General features: G+C 47.5%; 8 protein-coding genes across 8 annotated transcripts; 6 read left to right on the forward strand and 2 right to left on the reverse strand.

Moving 5' to 3' along the window:
- Positions 1-513: 513 nt before the first annotated feature.
- On the forward strand, positions 514-3,430 carry xlnR (putative C6 transcription factor; the record flags this gene model as incomplete). The annotated part of the gene is made up of 2 exons (XM_057076599.1): positions 514-3,228; positions 3,287-3,430. 2 exons carry the CDS (start codon positions 514-516, stop codon positions 3,428-3,430), a joined length of 2,859 nt encoding a protein of 952 aa, XP_056936104.1.
- Positions 3,431-4,204: 774 nt separating this feature from the next.
- Positions 4,205-5,257, forward strand: N7462_004875 (putative pyruvate formate lyase activating enzyme; the record flags this gene model as incomplete). The annotated part of the gene is made up of 2 exons (XM_057076600.1): positions 4,205-4,597; positions 4,658-5,257. The coding sequence occupies 2 exons, from the start codon at positions 4,205-4,207 to the stop codon at positions 5,255-5,257; spliced, it is 993 nt and encodes a 330-aa protein (XP_056936105.1).
- A 1,494-nt stretch (positions 5,258-6,751) lies between these two features.
- Positions 6,752-8,079, forward strand: N7462_004876 (DUF92 domain-containing protein; the record flags this gene model as incomplete). Its single annotated transcript, XM_057076601.1, has 4 exons — positions 6,752-6,937; positions 7,040-7,251; positions 7,319-7,682; positions 7,753-8,079. The coding sequence occupies 4 exons, from the start codon at positions 6,752-6,754 to the stop codon at positions 8,077-8,079; spliced, it is 1,089 nt and encodes a 362-aa protein (XP_056936106.1).
- A 368-nt stretch (positions 8,080-8,447) lies between these two features.
- Positions 8,448-10,210, reverse strand: N7462_004877 (uncharacterized protein; the record flags this gene model as incomplete). Its single annotated transcript, XM_057076602.1, has 3 exons — positions 8,448-8,681; positions 8,741-9,855; positions 9,919-10,210. The coding sequence occupies 3 exons, from the start codon at positions 10,208-10,210 to the stop codon at positions 8,448-8,450; spliced, it is 1,641 nt and encodes a 546-aa protein (XP_056936107.1).
- A 1,769-nt stretch (positions 10,211-11,979) lies between these two features.
- On the forward strand, positions 11,980-13,366 carry N7462_004878 (uncharacterized protein; the record flags this gene model as incomplete). Its single annotated transcript, XM_057076603.1, has 2 exons — positions 11,980-12,628; positions 12,981-13,366. The coding sequence occupies 2 exons, from the start codon at positions 11,980-11,982 to the stop codon at positions 13,364-13,366; spliced, it is 1,035 nt and encodes a 344-aa protein (XP_056936108.1).
- A 1,032-nt stretch (positions 13,367-14,398) lies between these two features.
- Positions 14,399-15,241, reverse strand: N7462_004879 (uncharacterized protein; the record flags this gene model as incomplete). The annotated part of the gene is made up of 1 exon (XM_057076604.1): positions 14,399-15,241. The coding sequence occupies one exon, from the start codon at positions 15,239-15,241 to the stop codon at positions 14,399-14,401; it is 843 nt and encodes a 280-aa protein (XP_056936109.1).
- A 56-nt stretch (positions 15,242-15,297) lies between these two features.
- N7462_004880 (inorganic phosphate transporter) lies at positions 15,298-17,262 on the forward strand (the record flags this gene model as incomplete). Its single annotated transcript, XM_057076605.1, has 3 exons — positions 15,298-15,376; positions 15,478-16,917; positions 16,976-17,262. 3 exons carry the CDS (start codon positions 15,298-15,300, stop codon positions 17,260-17,262), a joined length of 1,806 nt encoding a protein of 601 aa, XP_056936110.1.
- A 6,523-nt stretch (positions 17,263-23,785) lies between these two features.
- Positions 23,786-24,127, forward strand: N7462_004881 (uncharacterized protein; the record flags this gene model as incomplete). Its single annotated transcript, XM_057076606.1, has 1 exon — positions 23,786-24,127. One exon carries the CDS (start codon positions 23,786-23,788, stop codon positions 24,125-24,127), a length of 342 nt encoding a protein of 113 aa, XP_056936111.1.
- Positions 24,128-25,756: the final 1,629 nt, after the last annotated feature.

The raw sequence follows: 25,756 nt of genomic DNA on the forward strand, positions 1-25,756 counted from the left end.
ACCTAATTGTTCAATCTTGCGTGGCCGTAATTGTCCTTGGGAGGACCCTTTTTGTCCTGTCCCTTGAGAACGGCCCTCCGGAGCCCTCAACACCACGTGCCTTTCCCCGCCTTCTCCAGGTTTTCCCCCTCCAAATCTTGCATCTTGCAAACACTCTTCTTTGGCATCGTTCGCGGACAACCCTCTCTTGTCGCAATTCCGATCAGATCTCGGGCACTCTCCACTTGTAGCCCTTTCCATCCCAAGACCGGCAGAAAACGCCTCCCGACTAAGCTTCCCGGCGCTCGGATCCGAAAAAAAGGGTCGGCTCGCCTCCACTGCAGTCTGGGGTACTCCCTTCCCTCTCTGACACAGACCACCTAGAAATGTCGCTCGACTCCTGACACCCTTCGCTTTCCGGTAATAGAATTCTCGCACACGATCTGACCGCCTGCGTGTTTGTAGCGATTCCGGCCAGGTCTTTTGGATCGGCTCGGGCTCTATGCCGCTGCAAGTCTAGTCACGCGGAGAAGCATGTCGGCGACCTCTCTCCAATCACTCGCCAGTTCCTACTCTCCCTTCTCGTCTCGACCGCAACCCAATCGAATGTCCCAATCTCAGACCCCCGGCTTGGATACTCTCGCAGAGGGATCGCAGTATGCGCTTGAGCAGCTGCAACTAGCCCGGCAAGCCGGCGCGTCGTCCAATCCGCCGACCGATCCCGAAAGCAAACCACTCGATTATTCCGAAGCGCTACATTTGCAACCCTACGGCGATCAAAATAGCGCCCCAGCCAGCGAAAAATCGTCCTTACAGCCTCGCGATGCCTTAGCTGAAGCTCGATCGGCTATTCGCAAGAATTCAAACGCTACTCCCGTTCGGAGGAGGATTAGCCGGGCTTGCGACCAATGTAATCAGTTGCGGACCAAATGCGACGGACAGCAGCCTTGCGCACACTGTATCGAATTCGGACTCAGCTGTGAGTATGCGCGTGAGCGAAAAAAGCGGGGCAAGGCCTCCAAGAAAGATATTGCAGCAGCCGCGGCCGCTGCAACGTCCAATGGTGATACCCTCGTGAAGGATGGGTCCGCGCAGGGGAATTCTCCAAATGGACATGCAACGCATCAGGTTAATGACCCCTATGATTCTGCCTTTGATACTGGTCGTCCGGCCCCGGAGTCAACACAGACGCAGCTACGCAATCCCAGTGTTCCTGGCTTAGGTAGGATGCAGCAAACCCCGCATACCCAGCAACCAGTGGGCACCAGCATCGATGACATCTCTCTCAACTATGGGAATATACCGGAATCTAATCGACCACCCATTTCTGTCCCTGATCTCCGCTCGTTGCAAATGATGCACCAGAATGGAAATCCCCGCTCGCCATCCGCAATGCTTCACTCTCAGGGATTTGGGTCAGGGTATCATGATGGCGGGACTTATCCATTGATGCATTCGCAGGAGGCAAATTCGACATCAATGAATCAGTTTCGCCTTGGAGGGTCAACAGAAAATCCATCTGCTTCGTTTTTAGGGTTTTCTCCACCAGCACAATCGCCCAGCTGGCTTCCACTCCCGTCTCCATCTCCTGCAAACTTTCCCTCGTTCAGCATGGCCCCGTTCTCGAGTTCACTAAGATACCCTGTCTTGCAACCGGTTCTTCCCCACATCGCCTCTATCATACCCCAATCCTTAGCCTGCGACCTTTTGGATGTTTACTTCACAAGCTCCTCCTCGTCACATCTTTCTCCCTTATCACCTTATGTCGTTGGCTTCGTATTCCGCAAGCAATCATTCCTCCATCCAACCAAGCCTAGGGTTTGTAGCCCTGGCCTTTTGGCCAGTATGCTGTGGGTAGCGGCACAGACAAGCGAAGCCGCATTCTTAACATCGCCTCCATCGGCACGTGGACGTGTTTGTCAGAAGCTCTTGGAGCTCACGATCGGCTTGCTGCGACCATTGATTCATGGGCCCGCTACCGGCGAAGCATCCCCCAACTATGCTGCCAATATGGTAATCAATGGCGTGGCCTTGGGAGGATTCGGCGTCTCAATGGATCAGCTAGGTGCCCAAAGCAGCGCAACTTGTGCCGTGGATGACGTTGCTACCTATGTGCACTTGGCAACAGTCGTTTCGGCGAGCGAGTATAAAGCAGCGAGTATGCGCTGGTGGACTTCCGCTTGGTCACTTGCGCGCGAGCTCAAACTTGGTCGAGAGTTACCACCAAACGCAACGAATCGTCAAGATGGGGACTTGGAGGGTGACTCGGAGTTGGATTTGAATGGCAAGAGACAATCATCATCGTTGTTGAACTCCATGGGCCACGGACCGGGAAGCTCTTCGGTCAACCTTACAGAAGAAGAGCGTGAAGAACGCCGCCGTATTTGGTGGCTGCTATATGTTATGGATCGGCATTTGGCACTTTGCTATAACCGACCACTGACGCTGCTGGATAAGGAATGTGAGAGTCTGCTGCAGCCAATGAATGATGATCTTTGGCAAGCGGGTGATTTCTCTGCCGCTGGCTACCGACGATCAGGCCCTGCTTTCGAATGTACGAGTCACAGTACGTTTGGTTACTTTCTACCCTTGATGTCCATTCTTGGCGAAATTGTGGACTTGCACCATGCCCGCAATCATCCTCGGTTTGGCCTTCATTTCCGCAATAGTGGGGAGTGGGAAAGACAGGCAATGGAAATTACTCGACAGCTAGACGTCTATGCGCAAAGTCTCAAAGAATTTGAAGCTCGCTATACCAGCTCGCTTGCTCTTGGGGGAGGTGACAACGACACAGCAATGGAGGGTGCTCATCCCAACCATGTCAGTCCCTCTGGGCGCTCAAATAGTAGCACTGTCGGTTCACATGTTAGCGAGTCAATCGTGCATACCAAGATGGTAGTGGCGTATGGCACACATATCATGCATGTTCTTCATATCCTGCTTGCCGACAAATGGGATCCAATCGATCTTCTTGATGACAACGACCTCTGGATCTCATCTGATTCGTTTATCACAGCTATGGGCCACGCTGTGAGCGCTGCAGAGGCTGCAGCCGACATTCTTGAGTATGACCCAGATCTAAGCTTTATGCCGTTCTTCTTTGGAATCTATCTTTTGCAAGGTAGCTTTCTGCTGCTTTTGACTGCCGACAAGCTGCAAGGCGACGCTAGCCCCAACGTTGTCCGGGCTTGTGAGACTATTGTACGTGCACACGAAGCTTGTGTCGTGACGCTAAATACAGAATATCAGGTAAGCTGTTTCCATCTAGATATCTGCTCTGGCCCTTATGCTAATATCTTATTTCAAGAGAACATTCCGAAAGGTAATGCGCTCGGCACTTGCCCAGGTCCGAGGGCGGGTACCTGAGGATTTTGGTGAACAGCAACAGCGCCGGCGCGAAGTCCTTGCCGTCTACCGCTGGAGTGGAGATGGTAGTGGTCTCGCTCTATGAAACCCTCAATTTGCTTTTTCAGGCTGGTCGAATTCGTTTTGATGAACATCGATTTGCCAACCCTCTCTCTCTCTCTTTTCCCTTTTCGAGCTCCGCGAGTGCAGGTGGAGATTCCAGCATACGAATCACGCACGATCCCAAGCACGAATATGAATTTCGACTTTTTAGCCTTTGTATATTACTATTTCTTTGGTGCTATTGGACATACCCCGTGGCGCAGTGGAGCGCAGATATTTGTCTTTTTTTTGTTTTTGGCACATACGGAATACCCAACCCCGGTGTATGTTCTTCCTCGAATAAAATAACGGGTAATTCAGAGTTTCAGTTCGATTCTAGTCTATGGTTTTGCCCATGGAGCAATTGTTTGTGATTACTTGATGAAAAAAGTGAGATGAAGTTCTGTGGATGTTTTTGGTAGCGACTTTTACCGTGGTTTTGAATAACTTCTTCTGTATACATTTTCTAACTATCCTATTCTCACTTCCCCATTTCAAATTTTCTTCGAAATCTTCTGATCGGAAGACTTGACTGGACCAGAAAATTTTCCTTGAATAATTTTCCTTGAATGTGGCATTATTCACAACCACTCGTGTGGGGTTCGATAAGACTATGACGTTACCAAGGAGATAAGACTCTCACTTGAACCTAAAAGTTATTCCCTTCTCCGTCCATAATTCTCTATTTAGTCAACTCTCCCATTCAATAAAAGTACTTCTGAGCCTGACGCAAATGTAAAAGCCGAATGCTCACATCTATGGAAGAATAAGAGACACCATGGCTGCCTTCGTTAGATCGTCACCCAGAATTGCATCCTTACCTTGGGCTTTCCCCGCATGCAGCTCGATTACTTCAAAACGTTTCCTCGGAATCCCTTCGGCCTTCCTTCTTGACGAGTACCTCCCACGATATCAACTTCTTAGCTCCGTTGATGCCTCTAAGAAACGCTCTCTGGCATATGGTCACCTTCGCGAATGCAACTTATGCCCACGGAAATGTGGGGTTGATAGATACGAGACGACGGGGATGTGTTTGATCGGAGCAGAGACGGCAAAGGTCAACGTGATCGCTCCGCATCGTGGCGAGGAGCCATGCATACAAGGATACCATGGCAGTGGCTCGGTGTTTTTTTCAGGATGCAACTTACGCTGTGTCTTTTGTCAAAATCATGTATGGCCACTCTTTGGCTTTGGCTTCCGTCAATCAGGCAAGCTAAATAAATTACTTTAGGACATAGCCCATCAACGCAACGGTTTTGATCTCACTCCGGAGGAGCTCGCTGAGTGGTATGTGAAACTACAAGAGGTTGGTAATGTCCATAACATCAACCTCGTAACACCCGAGCATGTAGTTCCGCAGGTTGTTCTTTCAATTCTTACGGCACGTGAGATGGGCCTCCGGATTCCTATTGTTTACAATACCTCGTCTTTCGATTCAATGGAGTCTCTTCAACTACTCGATGGCCTGGTCGATATATATCTCCCCGACTTCAAGGTGTGGCGGGCTGATACTTCGAAACGTTTACTAAAAGCAGATAACTACACTGAAACGGCCATGGAGAGTGTGAAGGAAATGCACCGCCAAGTCGGAGATCTTTCTTTTACTTCAGATGGCATTGCCAAAAAGGGTGTCCTGCTTCGCCATTTAGTGATGCCTGGCAAAGAAGACGAGGGAAGACAAATCATGTGCTGGCTCGCGGAGAATATATCTCGAGATCTCTACATTCACATCATGGAACAGTACCACCCCGATGCCCACGTTGGAAAGAAGAGACGAGTAACAAGAAGAATACGACTGGGCGAGGGGGGAGGCTCATACAGACAAAGATGAAGTTCGTTATGCAGACATCAATCGCGCTATACGGGATGATGAGTTTAGTTCCGTGAGGGAAGCCGCGGTGACGGCAGGGCTGTGGCGTTTTTGCGAAGCCAATGAACAGAGCGGATTCCACTTGTAATCTGCTACCAGATTTTACGTTCTGCACCTAATTCATGGCCCAGGTATAGTTGAACAACAGATAAGAAACAGGAGCCCAGTCATCCTTTTCAACGACGTCATACAGCCTTCCCTAATAACCATTTAAGAAAACTCAGAATCATATAGCGAAGATATAAAGGCCCTTCTTTCCAAATCTTTCAGCTGGTGTGTGATCAACTGATTGTCTTGCTGCTTGGCGAGGTCCAGGGGAGTATTTCCATCACTATCTCAAATATATAGGTGGACTTCAAATTGTATGAGTAACTGCACAACTTTCATTTTACCTGCAGAGATTGCCCAATGCAATGATGTTCTTCCAAATATGTCCTGTCGCGAGACATCGAGCCAAGAGCCCAGAAAAGTTTCAGAGTTTCAAGATCTCCCGCTTCGACTGCCCAATGTAAAATCGAGTAGTTACCTTGAGTTAGAATTGAAAGATCGGAAACATGATTTGCAAGCAATTGAACCATAGCAGTCCACCTTCTGGCAATGGCCAAATGCAGTGCTGTGACGCCTCCCTGAGCTGCAATATCGCAAGACAAGCCAGATCGCAGCAATATTTCTGCGACAGACCTATGTCCATTTTGGCAAGCTTGATGGAGAGCAGTATATCCCCGGTTATTCTGAATCGATATATTGAAGTCTTTGGTGAGCAGGGAGACCATAATACCCGTCAACCCATAGGTGGCAGATATATGAAGAATCGTATCGCCCATTTCATCATTAATCAGAGTCCAATATTTTGGTTTATAGCTTCGTTCCATTCCTGGTATTGCTCGGGATAAGTTGATCAAGCCCCACGGTGTCAAGAAGCGTGCGATAAGAAGTAAGATCTCTGCTGGAAAAATTATTGGTCTTTGCATGGTGGACTCTGAGATTTAGAGGCCATTCTTGGACCATTCATTAAAAATATATGCAACCAAGTTTCTCATCCTGCTCAGGGGACAACCCATATGAAATAAAACTCAATTTATTGATATTTTTCGTCTACTTGCTGATAAATCCTCTTCTCCAAATTGGAGAAAGGACCACAATGATGCCCCTCAATTTGCCTCTTCTAGAAATTTGGTACCGCGTCTTGGGCAGACGAGATTTGGAATTGAGATCAAAAAGTCAGAATTCAACTCATTTACCTTGCATATCTTTGTCGAGCCTCTTAAAGGAGAAGTGTGGCTTATTGCAGTCAGCGATATCGAGGTGGCAGACGAGGACTGGCTGTCTCACCGCCATGGTTGGGTTGATCGGGTCGCGGTTCGAGGCCCACTTAAGCTCCAGCGATCTTGTGCCGCATGTCATGACGGCAGTGTGTACTCCTTTCAAACTACACCAAATTTCTCGCCTCTCACGATGAAGCCAATTATTGGCATCCTCGCCGTCGCTGGACTTGTGTATCGTGCGGCTTCTCGCAAGTCACTCACGCCGCTCGGCCTCGTCGTCGCCGGTGTGTCAGCGACCGCGCACGCGCTCCATCCATGGTCAACCCCCTTTGCGTTGCTGGCAGTCTTCTACTACGGCGGAACGAAGGCCACTAAGGTAAGTGGACCATGATATATTGACCTCATACTAGCTTCCAGCTTCGTTGTTCAAATCGCCCCGCCTGCAAATGAAGCTAACGATATCTGTATGTGGTCCCAGGTCAAACACGAAATCAAAGCCCAGAAAACACTCTCAGCGACTGGGTCAGAAGGCGGCGAGGGTCCCCGCAATCATATTCAGGTTCTCGCGAACTCCGTTGTGGCGACTGCTCTTAGCGTGGCCCATGCTCTTGTCCTAGCTAGAAGCTCTACGGAGACTTGCTTCTCCTTCGGCCAGAACCCCGCAGATATTCTAATGGTCGGTGTTGTTGCGTACGTGTCTCCATTGTTTCTCTCCACATTACGGGTTGAACCTCTGCTTATTAGATATTCATGTTAGAAACTACGCCGCTGTTGCCGCCGACACCTTCTCCTCCGAACTTGGCATACTTTCTAAATCGAAGCCCCGTCTTATTACCTCCCTTACACTTCGCGAGGTTCCCCCGGGTACGAATGGCGGCGTTACCGCAGCTGGTCTTGGAGCGGGCCTGTTGGGATCGTTCTCAATCGCCTTGACATCTGCACTCGTTCTTCCATTTTGCCCAGGGAAGTCCGGAATTCAAGAACGTGCAATGTGGACTGTTGCCGTGACGTTATGTGGTCTTCTGGGAAGCATCCTGGACAGCGTGCTGGGTGGTCTTCTGCAAGCTAGCGTTGTGGACAAGAGAACCGGCAAGGTTGTGGAAGGCAGCGGGGGTAGAAAGGTAGGCCGATCACCGCCTCGCTTCTACACTACGTGGGCTACTTGGATTCTAAATTAGCTTCTCTCACTAGGTTCTACTTCACCCCGGATCTACAAGGCCAGGAAGCATATCTAGCGATCCTCATTCTGCCAGTACGACGGGTAGCTCTGAGATTCGCAACACCGAGACAGTTGCCAACACTGCGATCCTGCGAGGTACCCGCGCAACTGGCACCTCAGCGGGAACTCAGGCCGGTCGCCCTCATGAAGAGAGTCATGAAAGTCGACGCATTGAAACTGGCCATGACTGGTTAGACAATAATGGCGTGAATCTCTTGATGGCATTTTTAATGAGCGCTGGAGCCATGGGTTTCTCGCAATGGTTTTGGGGTGTTGATATCCGGGAGCTGTGGGCTTGAAGAGCATTCCAGGGAGTAAACTGCAGTCCAGACTAAATGCTTACTTAATTGCGGGATTTGGTCTTTGTATTTAGTTTTTTTTTTTAGGATATACTCATGAAGTAGCGACGATTTATGATTCTTGTTACTTTCTGACTGACGGTAATCCCAAAATAGACAGGATCGTTTCGATATTGATTAGTTATCTAATTCATGCATTATTACTTCGGTATCTCACAAATATCAAATGGCATTTCGGCCTCAAAGCCTGAAGGATTGAGTTTGACATAAATAGAATAAAGAGCTTGATCCAAGGGGTGGTCCGACAAACTCACATACTTTACCTAAATCCTCTGCAGGCTGGCCGCAGTCCTCACTTAGTTCTTTTGTCACAGAAGGCCTGTTGTTTGGAAAAAGTTTTTGCGATGCAGCCACATCCTGATCTGCTTTCCTTTGAAGTAAAGGGGGATATAAGTCAAGTAGATGACCACATTGATAGTAGCCACCGTCATGAAAACACTGAGCACACCACACGCAGTGATAAAGTCATTGATTACCCAGGTCCAAATCCAGGCAATAGCGCTTTTGAGCGCCGCGATTGCTACCATGACCTCCACGGAGAGCTAGTAATTGTTCAGACTTGAAGATCAAAAGAGTGTTTTTGTGGATTGCTATCTCTTACCTCTTGGTGACAATCTAGCGCGTAGCTCATTCCTAACGTGGTGCCCATCTGACTTCCGACAGACAAGATTCCTGCCCCAACAACCGGCATAGCCCAGTGCATATGGTGTTCATAAGAGAGACCGAACCAAAGGGCACCGAAAAAGGTGAAAAATGCTGCAACCAGACAGGTCGGCAACCGCATCTCGGGCTCTCGGATTCCGTGATTGCGTTTAGTGAAGTAATTCGCAATCCAATCGTCACATGGCCCAGAAAAGTACATGCCAAAAAGAGAGCCGATAAATGGAGACAGGAAGAAGAGACCCTGCGCATCAGAGTCAAATCCATAAGGGCTTGCGAAAAGTTGTGCCACTGTGGCGCCGAGTATCACGTTCCAACTTAATGCTAAACCGTAGATGAAACAAGACCAAACAACAGTCGGGTAGGCAAATAGTACGAAGGGTCGCAAAAATGCATGGAGCAAATTAACGTTGGGGTCTCCACGGCTCCAAAATTTGAGTTCTTCTGACCAGGTCTTTTTCGAATTCGTACCAGATTGCTCTTTTGTAGATACTTTTGTGTTGGTATCAGACTTGCTCGTAGGCTGTTCGCCTGTTTGGTCCGATGGTGGAAAAATATGTGGCCTAGGACCTGTGAACTTGGTCTCGGGCATGAAGAAAAAGATCGAGACAACGTTAGCGCCAATGAATATGGCGACAATCCAAAATGCCCAGTTCATTCCTAGAGCTTGCACAATGAATCCGGAGAACATGGGACCAAGTTCATTGCCTCCTAGGACTGATAAGCCATAGGTTGCGACAAGTTGCCCTCGATTATGTAGGTAAAAGATATCAGTGACTGTAGATGGGACGATGGATTCGATAGGAGCTTCAAAGGCTCCCAGGAATGCACGCCCAACAAGAAATACCGTGTAAGTCCGATTTGATGCGATCGCGAGCCAAATACAAGCTATACCCATCAGGAGACTGGAGAATAGGTAAACAGGCCGACGACCATACTTGATAGCGAAAGGCATCCAGACAAAATTCCAAACTCCTTGATTGATTAAACAAGCCCCGTTTGCATATGTCAATACTTGGAGAGGTTTGTCGAATGTCACGGACAGTTGAGTCATACCTAAACGCTGTTAGCAATTATTTAACATAGATAGAATAAGAAGCGAGGTATAGGAATACACACCAGCAGCCATAATGGGACCGGTGATAGCTCCCATGAAAGCAAACCAGCAGCCATTGAAGAAGACTATGTTCTTCTTCAGAGCTGACCAACGTAGCGGGTCATTTGGATTCGTGGTCGAAGGCTGTGGCACAAGTAAGATGCGAGAGTCACCCTTTTTCAGGTGCTCCAGTTGGTGGATTCGGTCGGCAAGGGCACCATGCTTCGAGTCCTGGTCAAAAAGGATCTCGGTTCCAGGAACAGCATGAAATTGGTCGATGTCATCGCCAGAATCTCGTGGGGAATTTCCCGACATTCGAGCGGCCCAGAGATGTATGGAGGGAGGTGGAAGAAAGCAGATTTATCCAAGGAGAATTAAACACAAGATGGATCCAAGATAGCTGATGGCCTTTTAACTTTTCTTTCCAAGCATACCCAAAGAATCATTATTGGCTAATATCATTGTCCAATCTACCCCCTGGTCGTAATGCAATTGATCCTTGCTAGCATAATTTCAATCTCCGACACGCCATTTCTCGCGTCGCTTAAGGCTGTGCCAACTGGCAGAAGTGACACTCGACTAACGGGGGTACAGAAATCAACCCGAACGTAAATTGCTAAATCTCTACCAAAAAAGGCCATTGGAGGAATGGCCAAGAAACCCCCTTAACACCCCTTTAGCAACCGTTCATTATTGACTCGATATATTCTACACCCTAGTTCCCAGCACTGAAAAATAATTCCTCCAACGACCTAACCTTGTTGACGCCCTACGGAACACTAACCAGCTCTAGTGTAACCAAAGCCCAGCCCCCATAGACAACACATAAACAACGAAAGTACGGTATATGGATTCTGGGCTGCTCCGTCTATTCAACCGTGGCCCCACATCCCGACCGGAGGAACGGGAGAGAAGTGATATCGTTAGATTTCGTTTCCAAAATGGAGAGATCCTCGTGTCTATTAGTCGAATATAGCCGCTATTTCAGGCATGACAGAACATGTGCATTCTGAAACACCATTACAAATAAGATTTTCATATTCCCCATGGGGTTGACAGTGGCGCAGAGAGCGTTGCCGAGGCGCAAAATAACTTTCCACTCGTGACGGAACAAGCTTAGGGGAGAACTAACTAGAGACAAGGATACTTCCCATCATACCACCTATATATTTGCTGAAAAATTGATAGCTCTAAATACGTCCACTGGGTATTGAGGGCTTGTGGACGCTCTGGAATATTAAATGTTCTCAGTTAGCCATCCCTGATTTCGATTTCGTTTCAGAATCCACACCAGTTCCTAGCTAACCATGTTCTTCGTCGATTAGGGACTCCATATGAAGGAATATTGAAAACTGGAGCCAAGGTTGTTTCCATTTATTCCCGGTTCCTCTAAGCAAATGCTCCATCGGCATGCCATTACTGTGGGTTTTCACTCTCCCTTGAAAACGGCTTACAGTCATGTATGTATATGCAAGTTTCTATTTACGGCATGTGGGGAGAACATCCGGTTGTCTCGGTTGATCCAATCCGGTACTGGTTTTGATATGGCCAGGTCTCGATCCTGTTCTCGTATATCAATTTGGAGCTGGGCTTTCTGAGCTCTAATGATACGTACGCAGCCAGGATTCTCGGCTGAACCAAGTATCCGGGTTTTCCATAGCCACTTGGCACCATTCGCGGCATGCAATACGCCTGAAATAAGTCAATACGTATGCGAAGACAAGCCATCCTTCTTATTTGACTGTGATAGGATAGAAGTTGACACCCACCACCATCGAATCAAATGCTTGGCTTTCGCTGTACCAATGTTTGCTGGTGTTTATCATGAGCAAGTGCGCGTGGACAATTCAGGGTACCCCAGAAGAAATTGCAACGTAGACCATGGGCAAATGAAATTTTTCCGCCAATTCATTACTGAACATTTCGTCGGTTCTCAGGGATCAAGTCCTTGGCCAGTTAAGTGCCAGGTACCTTTGTTTTATTAAATGGCCACAGCATGTATTAATTTCGATATTTGAATATCCCATTCACCGCATTATGGGTAGAGCGAGGAGCATCAATCATCCCTTGAATGCTTGTTCAACATGCCCAATGACACATCCACACTTATTTTGGTAGTTTCGTGGACCGAAACATGTATTGGGTTGATTTTCTTCACCCTTCGCTTTCTAAGTAATTGGAAAGTCACAGGGCGTTTTCGCTGGGATTTTGCCTTTTCTGGGTTGACTGTCGTGGGTATCCCCATTGTTTTTTCTTTGATACGTGAAATCAACATCAAGTTTTGTGCATTATCTGATTTTGGCTTTCGCCAGGTAACCGAGACCGCTGGTCAGATCTTTCTACAGCTATCAATAAACGCTGGAATGGGCCGTCATTGGAAAGACCTGCACACGACACAGCGAGTTGCTGCTTTGAAATGGGGCTGGGTATTCCAGTTACTGGCTATCGGAGCCAGTATGCTCGGCAAACTTGCCATTATGGCATTCCTCATTCAAATACGAGGTCGGCACGAGAGGAAGCCGTGGCTGTTAATTGTTCTCGGGACCTTGATTGGAGCTGTGAATATAACCGTGATGGGAACGATCCTGGGCCAATGCAAACCAATGCAAAAGTTATGGGATAATTCTATTGAAGGAACCTGCGATCCAGGAAGGAAGTTGAATCAAGATTATTCATTTTTTCAAGCCAGTCCGTGCCATTTTCTTTTAGTCCTGGCTCTATATCGAAGCCCAAGTGGTTGACAATCGGTGCTTTTCAGGCTTCAACACTGTCTCGGATGCTATCTTGGCGACATATCCAATTCACCTCTTCTGGCGGCTTCAAATGAAATTAAGGTTGAAAATCGCGCTTTCGGTGCTAATGGGTTTTGGGTGGATGTCAGTCTATAACTGTTCCTTTTGAAAATGACTCGGGGGAGCCTAATATGATTGTAGCGCTGCCGTTTGTTCTGCCGTGAAGGCTTATGAGCTCCAGGCTTTGACCGAGACAGACGATACTACATGTATAGTCTCTTCCCTCCTTCCCTTCTCCATTTTCTTTTTGATTTCATGGCTAGCTCTAACATCCATTCTTCTGTATTAAATAGATGCGCTGACCTCCCTCCTTATTTGGGCATCAACCGAAGCCTGGATCATCATTGTTGTAGGGTGCGTGCCTCCCATCCGGCCATTGATGGAGCGGGTCTTCCAAGCCCTCGGTCTTACCTCGAAGAAAACCTCAACCCCATACCGGTCGCCTGGTCCTGGAAATTATGCCGCATTCGACACCAATCGAACAAATCGAACAGGCAACTCTGGCTTTCAGTCGGGAGCTTACGGGCCAAAAAAATTGTGGCGGGGCGATGATGAGACGTGGATAGAACTCAACGATAGCGAGCCTGTAGATAGCTCAAAGGAGCATATTGTCGGCGGCGCAAAGGACGTCGTGGTGACCACAGATATCATCACTCGTTTTGAACATGCGTTAAGTTAACGTGCGGCACCAGTCGAGTGGGGGGAGAGGGGGGCTGTGTGGGGATAAAATAATGGGTTCGCTGCTGGCGATCTGGTCGAAAATGGGTTAGTACACTAAAAGCAAGCTTACAATGGTTAATAAAATAATCAACGCCGTTAATCGCCGTTGCTGTTCAAACTCGCCCAAGTCTATGATACGCCCGTACAATAAATACTCTATCTTGTCGTGCTCACGTGAGAGGCGATTTGAAACTCCAGGGGTTTGCAAGAGCTTAATTCACAAAGTTAAAACCCACGAGGTCATCGAGCTACCGTCTGGAACCTTTCGCCCCAAAGTTTCTGTCTCCCTGGGGAAGGGAGAAGAGCCATGGATAGTACAGAAAGTTTTGTCGCCGAAAAGAAATCTAGTTTATGGTTCATCTGTATACCAGGGTCGGTAAGGTGTCGCATTGCTTGGAATTGGCATCCCATCCAATCACAAAAATCGTCCTACGATATTCATTGATCTTGCGGTGGAAGTGGGGGCTCACTCTCCGGGCAGTGTGTCTTCTTGAATGAATTTATTCTCAAGGATTGATCAGTGATCCTGGCGCTGGATGATAGCACCCTCCTTTGTAGCCGGAAGTCATCCTCGTATTCTTCGCTGAAGGCAACACAGCCACACAGCCACCATTGTGTAATGAAATTCAGAGGCCTCTCTCAAACTATCAATATATCTTGACCGGATGGTAATTGAACGGGGCACTACTTTCCGACCTAGTAGCCGAGGGGAACAGGTGTTCCTCAATCCAGCTCATTTTGATCACGAGAGAAACCTCAGCGTACGCAATGTCTGGAATCCATGGCCCGTCTCGGCGTTTCCGAGACTAGGGGTAGAAATCTCTAGCCAATGAGAGAAACCACATGGCTTGCATGGCCGATACGAACGAGTCTCGCTGGTTGCCTGGATCGCCAGAAGCACGCGAGCCTTCGACCTGTTAGCCTAGAAAGAGGGGGGGACCACTGCATGACATTCGCCTGTCATTCCCGATCTAACTCGGGTGGAAAGACCTCAGGTGTCGGGTGGCGGTTCCCGTTCGCTTGTTTGCAGAGCCATGGTTCCGACGAAGTGACATTCACACGACGCGACGAGCGCGTCGTGCGACATGCACTGCGCAAGACACCACGTGCAGGCCGCAGCAAGCGTGCCAAGACCGGAGGAGCACAGGAGAAGAGCAGTTGCCGGGTCTTCTAGAATGTCTAGGTGCATGTGCTGTAGGTTGGTGGTGCAGAGGTTGTGATAGCCCGTGTATGGTGGACGGTTGGTCTGGAGAGCTGGTGGCCTCTGCTGGCCACACGTGGGGGGTCCCGCAACGCTGATAGGAAGCGGTGGTCCCTGCGGCGGCGCCGTCTGGAGCCCCGCCAAGCCCGTTGGCGGGCCCGCCATTCGCAGGTTCTCTATATAAGAAGCGCCTCCGCCCAGCATTGCCAAGGTCTGCCAAGGTCGCCAATTTTGCTTCTTGTGAGGAATCACCGTCTGGAAATGAGGCCTGTCGGTCTTGACTGGCTTACCATTGCGTGATTTTGGCTGTTCCCGAGCTTCGATGCGCCGCCACCAAAGGTTCGACTGGAAAGCTAGATCGCTGCCAAGGGCTCTGCAAACGATGGCTGCGACCCTAGATCGCGAGTCGCTGCCGCACGTGTTGTCTGCTTGTTTGGAAAAGGGCCATGGAAGAGGAGATTTGGGGTTGCCACGCCGGGCGTATCGTGCCCCGGCGTGTTGCGTCGACCGTCTGCGGGACAGGGCGCGGTGACATGGGGGCCGCTCGATCTTGATTGAGAGAATCGATACTTTGTATATAAAAGCCACTCGTCTCGCATTCTCTCTGAATTTGTACCGTTTCTTGTTGATCATTCGCCATCACGCAAGTGACCAGTGACCCTTGACCTGGGCTGTGCTTGTCAATCAAGATGTATCTCCATCAATATGACTACATCTTCGGCATCGGCACCGTGTTTGCCATGCTCGATGCCTACAACAACGGTGCTAGTAAGCAACTCGACCCGCGATCTTCTGGCTTTCCTCTCTGCCAACAAGCCGCAAGAAAAGGGGCTTCGTGATCACCTCCCATACTGATCAAGATCTCATAGATGATGTGGCCAACTCTTGGGCGACCAGTGTCTCCTCGCGGTCCATTTCGTATCGACAGGCCATGGTCCTCGGCACCATCTTCGAGTTTCTAGGTGCGGTGACTGTGGGTTCCCGGACGGCAGATACCATCAAGAACGGCATCATCCCCATTTCGGCCTTCAAGGGGAATGCGGGTGTGCAGATGTTGGCTTTCACCTGCGCACTAGCGGCCGCGTCCTCCTGGGTGATGTGGTGTACTCGTCACTCGGCTCACGTCTCTTCCACATACTCGCTCATCTCGGCCGTTGCGGGCGTCGGCGTCGCCACTGTCGGTGCATCGGAAGTGCAGTGGGGATGGAACAGTGGAAAGGGTCTCGGTGCCATCTTTGCCGGTCTGGGAATGGCTCCAATCATCTCCGGTTGTTTCGCTGCCATTATTTTCATGCTCATTAAGGTCATTGTGCACATGCGCCGCAACCCTGTCCCATGGGCGGTGTACAGCTCGCCATTCTGGTTCCTCGTTGCCGCCACAATTTGCACCCTGTCTATTGTCTACAAGGGTTCCCCCAACTTGGGTCTGAGCAAGAAGCCCGCGTGGTACATTGTCGCCGTGACCCTAGGCTGTGGCTTTGGAGTCTGCCTGCTTTCGATCCTCTTTTTCGTTCCCTTCGTCCACGCCAAGGTCATTAAGAAGGACCACACGCTCAAGTGGTGGATGATCTTCATGGGCCCTCTCCTCTTCAACCGCCCTACCCCTACTGATGCTGCAGAGACCGCCAAGGTTCCAAACTATGCTGTCATTCAGGATGATGAGGAGTATGAGGCCTCCACTCGATCCCAGGGCTCGGTTGATGATAGCAAGAAGCCCCATGAGACTGCTCTCCCCGCGGAGGACCAGGAGAAGGCTCTTGTCAAGACTGAGACCACCCAGCTGACCTACAAGGAAATCATGGCTCAATCGGAGGCCCGTCACCATGAAAAGCTCTTGAAGGGTCGTGGCCCTCTGGGTTGGGCCATGCGCTTCCTTCGTGACAACCCCATCGGCTCCGGCGAGATCTATGAGATCCGCAACATCGTGGCCCTGTTCAAGCGCATCCCGGCCATGATCGTCGTTGGCCTCCTTTATGGTGCTCATTACGATATCCATACTGCCCAGAGCGGTATCGCTGGTACTCCGGAAGGCGAGCGCATGAAGCGTGTCTACTCGGCAGCCGAGAAGTACCCCAACGAGGTTGAGCACACCTACTCCTTCGTCCAAGTCCTCACTGCCTGTACCGCCTCTTTCGCCCACGGCGCCAACGACATCGGAAACTCGGTCGGTCCCTGGGCCACCATCTACTCGGCCTGGTCGACCGGCAATGCCGCCGCCGCCAAGTCTACCGTCCCAGTCTGGCAGCTTGCTGTTCTCGCTCTGTGCATCTCCACCGGTCTTATCACTTACGGTTACAACATCATGAAGGGTATGTTGGATCTCAAAGTTTCTCCTCAAATGTGCAGCTACTAACCTCTCCTCTATAGTCATGGGTAACAAAATCACCTACCACTCCCCTAGCCGTGGCTCTTCCATGGAGATGGGCGCCGCCATCACTGTCCTGATCTTCTCCCAATACTCTCTGCCGGTCTCCACGTCGATGTGCATTACTGGTGCCACTGTCGGCGTCGGTCTCTGCAACGGTACTCTCAAGGCGGTGAACTTCCAGCGTGTTGGCCTCCTGCTACTTGCCTGGATCCTGACCATCCCCATCGCCGGTACCCTTGGTGGGTGTCTGATGGGTCTTTTCCTCAATGCGCCTCACTTTCTCTGATTTCAGTCAGCTGGAAATTCAATCATCCTCCGGCTTGACCATCTAGTCATAATATTTCCTATAGATACTGTCATCAATTAAATGCATATAATCGCACATCATTGTCAGGAGACATTATGCCTTGTACATTCAGATTAGCTGTTTGACTGGAAGATGTATATTAATAAATTTTCTTTGGTCATCAATCTACCACTCTTGAATATGGCTTATACAGTACGACCGATCCATTGCATTACCAACGAATGGTGCGAGATACGCGAATTTTGTAAACAGAAAAAAAAAAAAAAAAAGGATCCGTAGCTCTGGGTTAATACCCATTGAGAAATATCTTGCTATTGACGTATTTCACTATTAGTGCCTTACACCGCCCCCCCAACCCTTCCGGGTTGTGGGTGCGCCACCCATTTTTTGTCACCCACATATATTTTGTCATTTTTTGCTACTACCCTATTTTTGCTTCCCAATCCAACACCACTATTAAAATATGCCTAAATTCGACGAAGCTCGTATGGCCGAGGCCTGTTTAGCAGCATCTAGCGTTGTAAAGCCGAATATCGCGCGTTTAGCACGCGAATTCGGCGTGCCTAGGACAACGCTTGCCTATCGGATCAAAAAGCAAGCAAGGCCTAATACAGTGCCTAACACCGCTAGAAATACTCTCGAAGCCTACCAGGAAGAAGCATTAATTCGCTGGATTCAATATATGAGCGATCACTATATGCCTATCACTCCTAGGATACTAGAAGCGTGGGCGAATCGTGTATGCTAACGTATCGGGAAGCCGTCGGTTAGCAAGATGTGGGCGTATCGCTTTATTAATAGGCTTCCTAAACATCTTCAATTAGGGCCTACTAAGCAGTATACGAAGGAATCAAAGAGAATCCTAGCAGAAGACCCAGCAGCATTAGCGAATTGGTACGATCTACTAGCCCAAACGATCAAGAAGACTACACCACCACGCTTAGTCTATAACTTTGATGAATGCGGCTTTCAACCAGGCGAAGGAAGGTCTAGAAACGTTATATCTACTACTACTACTACTACTACTACTACTACTACTACTACTACTACTACTACTACTACTACTACTACTAGTAGTAGTAGTAGTAGTAGTAGTAGTAGGAAGATAGTAGACCTTCCTCAGCCAGACCAAGGCGAAAATATTACGTCTATCGAATGTATAGCTGCCGACGGGTGGCAGTTAGAACCCTGGTTCATCTTTAAAGGCAACGGCATCTTTATAGAATCTTGGTTTAATCAAACAGACGACCTACTACTAAGAACTACTATTACTACATCGCTAAACGGTTAGATAACCGATAATATAGTAGTTTAATAGCTTCTATTCTTTATAGAATCAACATACGACCGTACGAAATTAGGTGAAAAACGTATCCTAATATTCGACCGTCACGGTTCGCATCTTACATTCGAATTCCTACACCTTTGCGAAGAGAATAATATCCTACCTATAGGATTCCTACCGCATACTACATATCTTTGCTAGCCGCTAGACGGTAAGCCGTTTCTAAGCTATAAGCAACACTTCCGCTGAGCGAATAACGACTACGCGTTTTAGGGTAGAAGCCCTATCGGAAGATCCGAGTTCCTTCGAATAATCGGTGATATTCGAAATAGAGCGTTTAGCCAGCGAATTATTCGTGAATCGTTTAAAGATCGAGGGATCTATCCAGTCGATAGTAGAAAGGTTATTAATAGCCTTCCTATCCAAGATTACCTAGATCTTACAGCGCCAGATCTACAACCGCTTTATACAATACCTTCACTACCACCTATATCTTCTTCTAGTATCGACCAATCGCCGCCTAGATCTATACAGGATCTAGAGAAGAATCAAAAGAAGATTACTAGATATCAACAAGAAGATCTTACACCTAGGCAGCAGCGCAATCTTGACCGGTTATTTCATCATAACAAGATTGCTATAGAGAACCTAAATCTAGCGAACGATACTATTCGCAAGATTAGGGAAGCTCAACAACCACTACAGCGCCCAATCACCAAGCGCTAGGTTAAAACGCCGCTTAGCAAAACAGGGGTGCTCTCTATTAGAGATGCAAATCGTTCTATTACTAAAAGAAACGAGAAGGAAGCAGAGGCAGAGCGGAAGCGGGTAAGGAAGCAGTGGAAGAAAGCGTATAGAACATCACCACCACCAGATCCTACACAGAATCAAGATATAGCACTAGAAAGAGCGGAGGAAGCACGCCAGGAAGGTGATATTTTCTTTATGGATACTAGTGGGATGCAGTAGTAGATAGGGGAAATAGCAAAAAATGACAAAATATATGTGGGTGACAAAAAATGGGTGGCGCACCCACAACCCGGAAGGGTTGGGGGGGGCGGTGTAAGGCACTAATAGCGAGTAGCCCACCTTACCACATCAAGCGTTCCCACGCATTATCTACCATCTTTTATGACCCACCATGCCACCAAAATGGTCATAAAAACGCTCAAAATGGCCAGGAAGTGAAATTCAAATCGTTGATATTTTCTGCCGCTCTGAAAATACATTGTATGATGCTTGCAGGATCTTGTTGCAAAACACTCGCGTCGTGCTCAATACCGGACGAAGTCTCGCAGAATCCTCGGCACCCCACTCCGCTCCCTATTGATGAGCCAGGGCGTCGTCGCGCCTGCCGCCTCAAGCCGCCACTGATCCCACATAATGTTTCCCCAGCGACGCATGGAATCCGGAATATAGTATCCGTACAGGTTACTGTAAGTTTCTTACCAGATCAGAGTTCAAGCAAGGGGGGATATGACTTGATGGCATCCGTAACCTAATCGCCCTCGAAAGGCAGTGGGACTCGTTGCATTTCCTTCAAATCCCGACTCAAGAGCTGCTCTCTACACCGTAGCGACTGTGCTGTATCACTAAAGCATCATCCACAAGAATCCACCCCAAGTCCACGGCATATAATCTAGTATTATTGAAACAAGTTGCGAGTGCTGTTTTGTCTTACACAAGACCAATGAAGTAGCTCCAGCCCGCGGGAAATCGTTCCCTGTAGAAAATTTGATCGTGTATCTTTTTATGTTACGTCATTAACCATGTTGGAAGACTCTATTTAATGAGAATGGGAAGGGTTAAGAACTGACAGCTTTCATCCAAGTTGAATGCCCCATTCAGAGTAGGCGGTCGCTGCTGATCCGCGAATCTAAGATTCTCCTGGTTGACGTCAAATATTCGATTACGGGTATACTTTGAAAAAAGCCTCGATACAAGCAATTTTCTCGACTTTCCAAGGCTTGAACCTGTAAATGAACATATTCATCATATCGTCAAACTCGGAGGCGACCCAGAATAAACCGCTGACCTTATGGGGTCTTGCCTCGAAGAGATTGTAATAGAGCCAAAAGCGATAGAAAGTACGGACCGATCCATCTTTCCTCGGACCGACTTAAGTAAGGGATGTCGCTTAATTTGGCCAAACTATCCAAGGCTCAGCTAGCATACCGCCGTATTAGAGGCTTGATAACAGAAATATGGAACTTGACTGTAGGAAAAGCTCATCTATAGGGCCTTGATAAGTAAGACTTGTAGACTGAGGCACATGACTATTATACAAAATATTAGTGGCTGCTAAGCGAGTTTAGCCCGACCCAAATTCTTTATTAGGAATATATATCTAGAAGGGTGGTGGTGTGGTGTGTAGTGTAATATATTTATATATTTGATGTTGGACTGGTGAAAATGGGGATCGGAACAGACCTTTGAACACCCACTGTATTCATAATTGGAAATTATGAGAGCCATCATCGATTTTCTTTTTGATTCCCCTCACTTTGCAATATCACGCAAACTTCTCCTCTTTTAAAGCAAGGATCACTGTGCCAACCCTATTGATCTAATGACCGAGGTTGTCGAAGGCGCCAGGCGATACCCTATCAGCGGCATTATAAAACCAGCAGATCCGCTCGTGTCTTGCCCGGTAACGGACCACGTAGATTTGATGTCTAGTAATATTTGAATTTTCCTGTTGCTGGTTTCAGTTTAGGTAGGGTTGCTCGATATCCGTCGTAGACGCTAATAGTGGAATGTCATTACAGCTGGTAGAGCAACTCAGACTGGAGCTTCACAGCATAGGCAGAGGTCAAAATCGAAGAGACTCACACTATAGCGTTGAATAAAAGTGTGAATGATGCGGATTTTTTTGATCTCTATGACGGACAAGGTATATAATACATTAGGAACCAAGCAATGCATTCTAAGGGCAAGGATAGTGCTAGGCGGGGCAGCGACTTTGCTCTGGATGACGGTGGTATTGACCCGCACTTTGACATTGAGGTAATATAGGTCAAGCTTTTGCCGACGGTGTTTGGATGTAGAAATCTTGGCGAGCTAATAATTAGGTCAAGTAGGGAAAAATCAATGTTGGATGCAAAAGATGATAACTAATTAGTAACAAAATTTATTTACACAAAAAAAAGTAAAAAAAGTGACCAGACCCGGGCTCGATCCGAGGACCTTGTCGGAACAAATTGTTAACGACACGTGATAACCAACTACACCATCCGGCCATTACTGAAATAGTAGTGGTTTTTTAACATTTATGACCCAGCTAATTTATATTACCAATATTACAAAATAACGCACAGGGTAATAAAGTAACTAGCGTATTTACTATTACTACTGACACGCAGCCCCATCTGGCTGAATATTAGTATGTGTCAATATAGTAGGATACGCTATCGGCTAGAAAAGCTAGGATCCAATGGAACGAGATGCTCAATATAGTGATGTATTGGGTGACTGAACTATCTAAGTGTGTGGGCGGGGGAATGTTGAATATCCCCTACCTTGCTGTCTAGCGTGTTACGGCGCTGGGTTCCGAGTATACCCGGGATACCATACAAAACACGTAGCAAATCGAGTATCCCTGTAATATCCTGACGCACATGGAGATATGTGGGTCTCGCCCGTATTATGCAGTCTTCCTTCTCGACACTATGGTTAAAAAGCCTAAAAAGTTGATCTGCGTCATCATCCTTCACTAAGGACAAACGTTATCCAAAATCCTACATCACATTATTCTGCCAACGCACTCTTCGAGCTCTGTTGTTCGAGACTTCGGAAGTTAAGTTGGTTGTTGGAATAAACAGCCTATCAGTCATGGCCTAGAGAAGAAACACGTCAGTTGAAGCCAGGTCCGACCCAACTCCAAAATCTAACCCAACTCTAACGTCTAACCTAACTCCAACGTCTAACCCAACTCCAACATCTAATTAAGATAAACCAATACTTTTTTTACTACAACCGCTGTCTTGATCCTTATTTATTCCTTTAACAGAGGGACTATACCAAGCTTGTCTTTGTGTTTGCGCAATGTCCCGCACTAGCTAGAAATTTTGATTGACGTACTAGATGATTGGGGGGCCGGGGGAATAATGTTTGGGGGCTTAAGTGGGCGGCGTGAAATCCGGGCATGTCGATGCCCACTTTGCTGGTCATGCAATACACAGGCATTATTTTCAAATTCGCTGCTTTGGTTCTGGTCTACCCTTCTTGTATCATAACAAATTTAACTGATCTTGAATACTATGAGGCAATGGTGTCAAGGAACACACCTAGGCATGTGTTTCCTGCGCTAGGCCAAAAAGACCACAATTTCAACGCCCTTACGCGTTGACAGCCTAGGATCCAGATATAGTAGCGCACGATTGTTACCCTCTAAGCTGGGTCCGGTGACCCGCAGCTCCTTCTTAGCTAGTCTCAGACAGAAACAATAAGATCACCTTTATATCTCCTGACTCTGTCACAACGATAGTGTATTTCCTAACGAATAGACACAGGATGGTATTGCCCTCACATTGATCCTGGCGTCTCCTGGACCCACTAAGGAGTAAAACCTTCTCGAAAACCAAATAGGAAGTGCTACGCTTCCAACTTGGTGTAGAGGATTATCATCCTACTAATTACTGTATTACGACATTTTTCAAACAGACCGGACCGTTATAAATCTTTACCAAATATATTAATCAACATAGATAACTATAACTAACCAACTTTAGATGTTTTCCGGTCCTGTAGCATGCATATTGGACGCTACTATATAGATATTTATAGTATATAGCTACAACTCACTTAGCCAACCTTGGATTTTCTACCATCTCTCTATAGGTTACATCACGCGTCACTATGCTGCGTAGCTCCTATTCTAGACTATAGATAGAACATGTAGGGGCAACATACCAACCGAAGCGGGACACTCTATACTGCTGAGCTATATAGCTATATCGTATGCAACCTCAATTTCTGTAAAGCTATATGTTGCAGAAAAAGGGCTACGGTGTTGGTTGGTCGACTAAAGATACAGATATGAAGAGACTCTATAGCTATATTTAGAATTCCTATATCAGAAGCCAGGTATAAAAGCGAAGAACTTCCCACTTGTTTGAGAAGTATCATCAACAGAATCAATCAGACATCCAGTCAACCGACTCATCAAAAATCTTCGCTCTCATCATCTGAGCTTTTTTTCAAAATCAACAATCCAACATGGCCGCTCATCAGAACACCAACCTTCAAGTCAACCGAGGCTTCCAGAGACTGCCCGGTGTAGCTGCAAATGAATATGGATTTTGTTATATTCCCCGGTTTGTTCAAGGGGCAGCTACTCAAGTGGATGGTGCCGAAAACCAGCAGGATATGGATACCTTGATAACTAGACTTCGAACTTCCACAGGGCAGCCAAATCTGGCCTGTCATTCTGGTGTCATTGATGGGAACCCTGCTTGGATTATCGCAGTTCCAGCAACCAACCATCGTTCAGCATCCTCGGTCTTCGCAAAGATTCGGGATTCCGGAAAGAGCGTACACAGGAAGGAAGTCCAGGCCTGAACAGGTAGTAGCCTGTGATAGAGTCAGCTTGTTTGGCAAAGAATCAGGTTGCTTGTCTTTTGCATCATATATAGCGGATGTATGCTCCAAGAAGTGGAGAAATAATGTACTGGCTAACATTCGCGGACATTGAAATATCACTCACGCTCATTTACTCACACATTCATTCAAATATATCCTTGATTCGGCTCACTAAGCCACATGATGGCTAGCTTCAATAAGCGTAACGTGCTGTGTGGTACGGTAGCTTAGTAGACACCACTCGCGCAAATAAATCTATTAGTCAGTAAGTCTATTAACCAATGTAGCTTAGCTTGTGGCGCAATGTGTTTGTAGCGACTCCCTCTGGCGGAAGCATGAGCTGTCCCGACGCCAACCCATGCGAAACAAATGTGGATACAAAGGACGATGTCGTTATTCCATGCAAAATAAGTTCAATGCTGTTTAAAACTCTCCAAACACCCGATTATATAAATTCCACAAGTATTTCTCTCACGCGAACTCTTCTGCATCCGATTTCACTCAGTTTGACCGGCACCTCGGTCGTATGCAACATGCGGTACGACATCACTAGGCTTCAACGCCCGTCCTCTCCTATGGCTCCTCTCCCAAAAAAGTCAACCAAATCAAGGTATACCTTGCTTTGTTTGTTTGTAGTTTGACAGCTGTTGAAAGATTGCTAGCTGTTGGGTTGCTGCCTCCGCTACCTGTCGGCAGGCGTAAGACATAACGTCCCAACATCCAGCATTTTCACTACACTTCCTCATTTTCCTATTCAGGACATTCGATTTCAGGGCATCCTTAGGCTTCATCTTCGGGGATATAATCAGCATAGATCTGTCCGAACTGACGAAGAAGACCCTTTTGGACCATGAATTTTGCAATATAGTGGATAGCATGCGAGTTTGACACGATCAAGTCGTAGTCTGTAATCTAAATGCTATCAAGATCCGATCATGCTCGAATATTTCCAGCCTCTGCTTCCTCAGATCGGCGTATGTCAGGCAATGTAGGAAAACATATCTCTATATTTGGGAGCCTTCCCACAGTAGCACTTATCTGAGTCGGCTTCATTGATTCTGTAAAGGAAATGGAGTAGCCCAATCCTCATCGACCGCATTCAAATTGACCCGAAGGATAGGCCTTCGTTAGCCGTAGTGAGGTCGTCTCGTCTTATTTAAGCACTTTAACCCCTGTTGATTCATTCGGCTTGTCATTTATTTCCCTCATCCATTCCCACTCCCAGCTGGAGATCTGACTGTGTGTGTTTGGTATTATCTTTCATCAAATATGTGTAATTGAGAGATACTTCCCATTTTTTTTCGACGATCTGTGAATCTAGAAATACGGATTTAACGTTACCAGCGTGTGTTGAAGCCATCCAAGCTGATGCTGCTGAGCCTGCATTTAAGCGCGTTTTTAGGTGTTGTTGATGGGGTAATATAGGGCAAGAAATCAATAACTGTCCTAAGAGACCGATTGAATTAATATATTCTATAGGGTTGGAGAATAAATATTTCAAAAATAGGGTTTGCAAAAACATTAGGTGGTGACAGTAGATGGTGTGGGGTGCGCGAAACGCCGGGGAAATCTGTTGGGACATAAAAAAGTAAAAAGAAGTGACCAGAC

The sequence above is a fragment of the Penicillium macrosclerotiorum genome (genome assembly GCF_028827735.1).
Source record: "Penicillium macrosclerotiorum strain IBT 26536 chromosome Unknown utg000003l_segment0_segment0, whole genome shotgun sequence".
In the NCBI taxonomy this organism is placed as follows: Eukaryota; Fungi; Ascomycota; class Eurotiomycetes; order Eurotiales; family Aspergillaceae; genus Penicillium; species Penicillium macrosclerotiorum.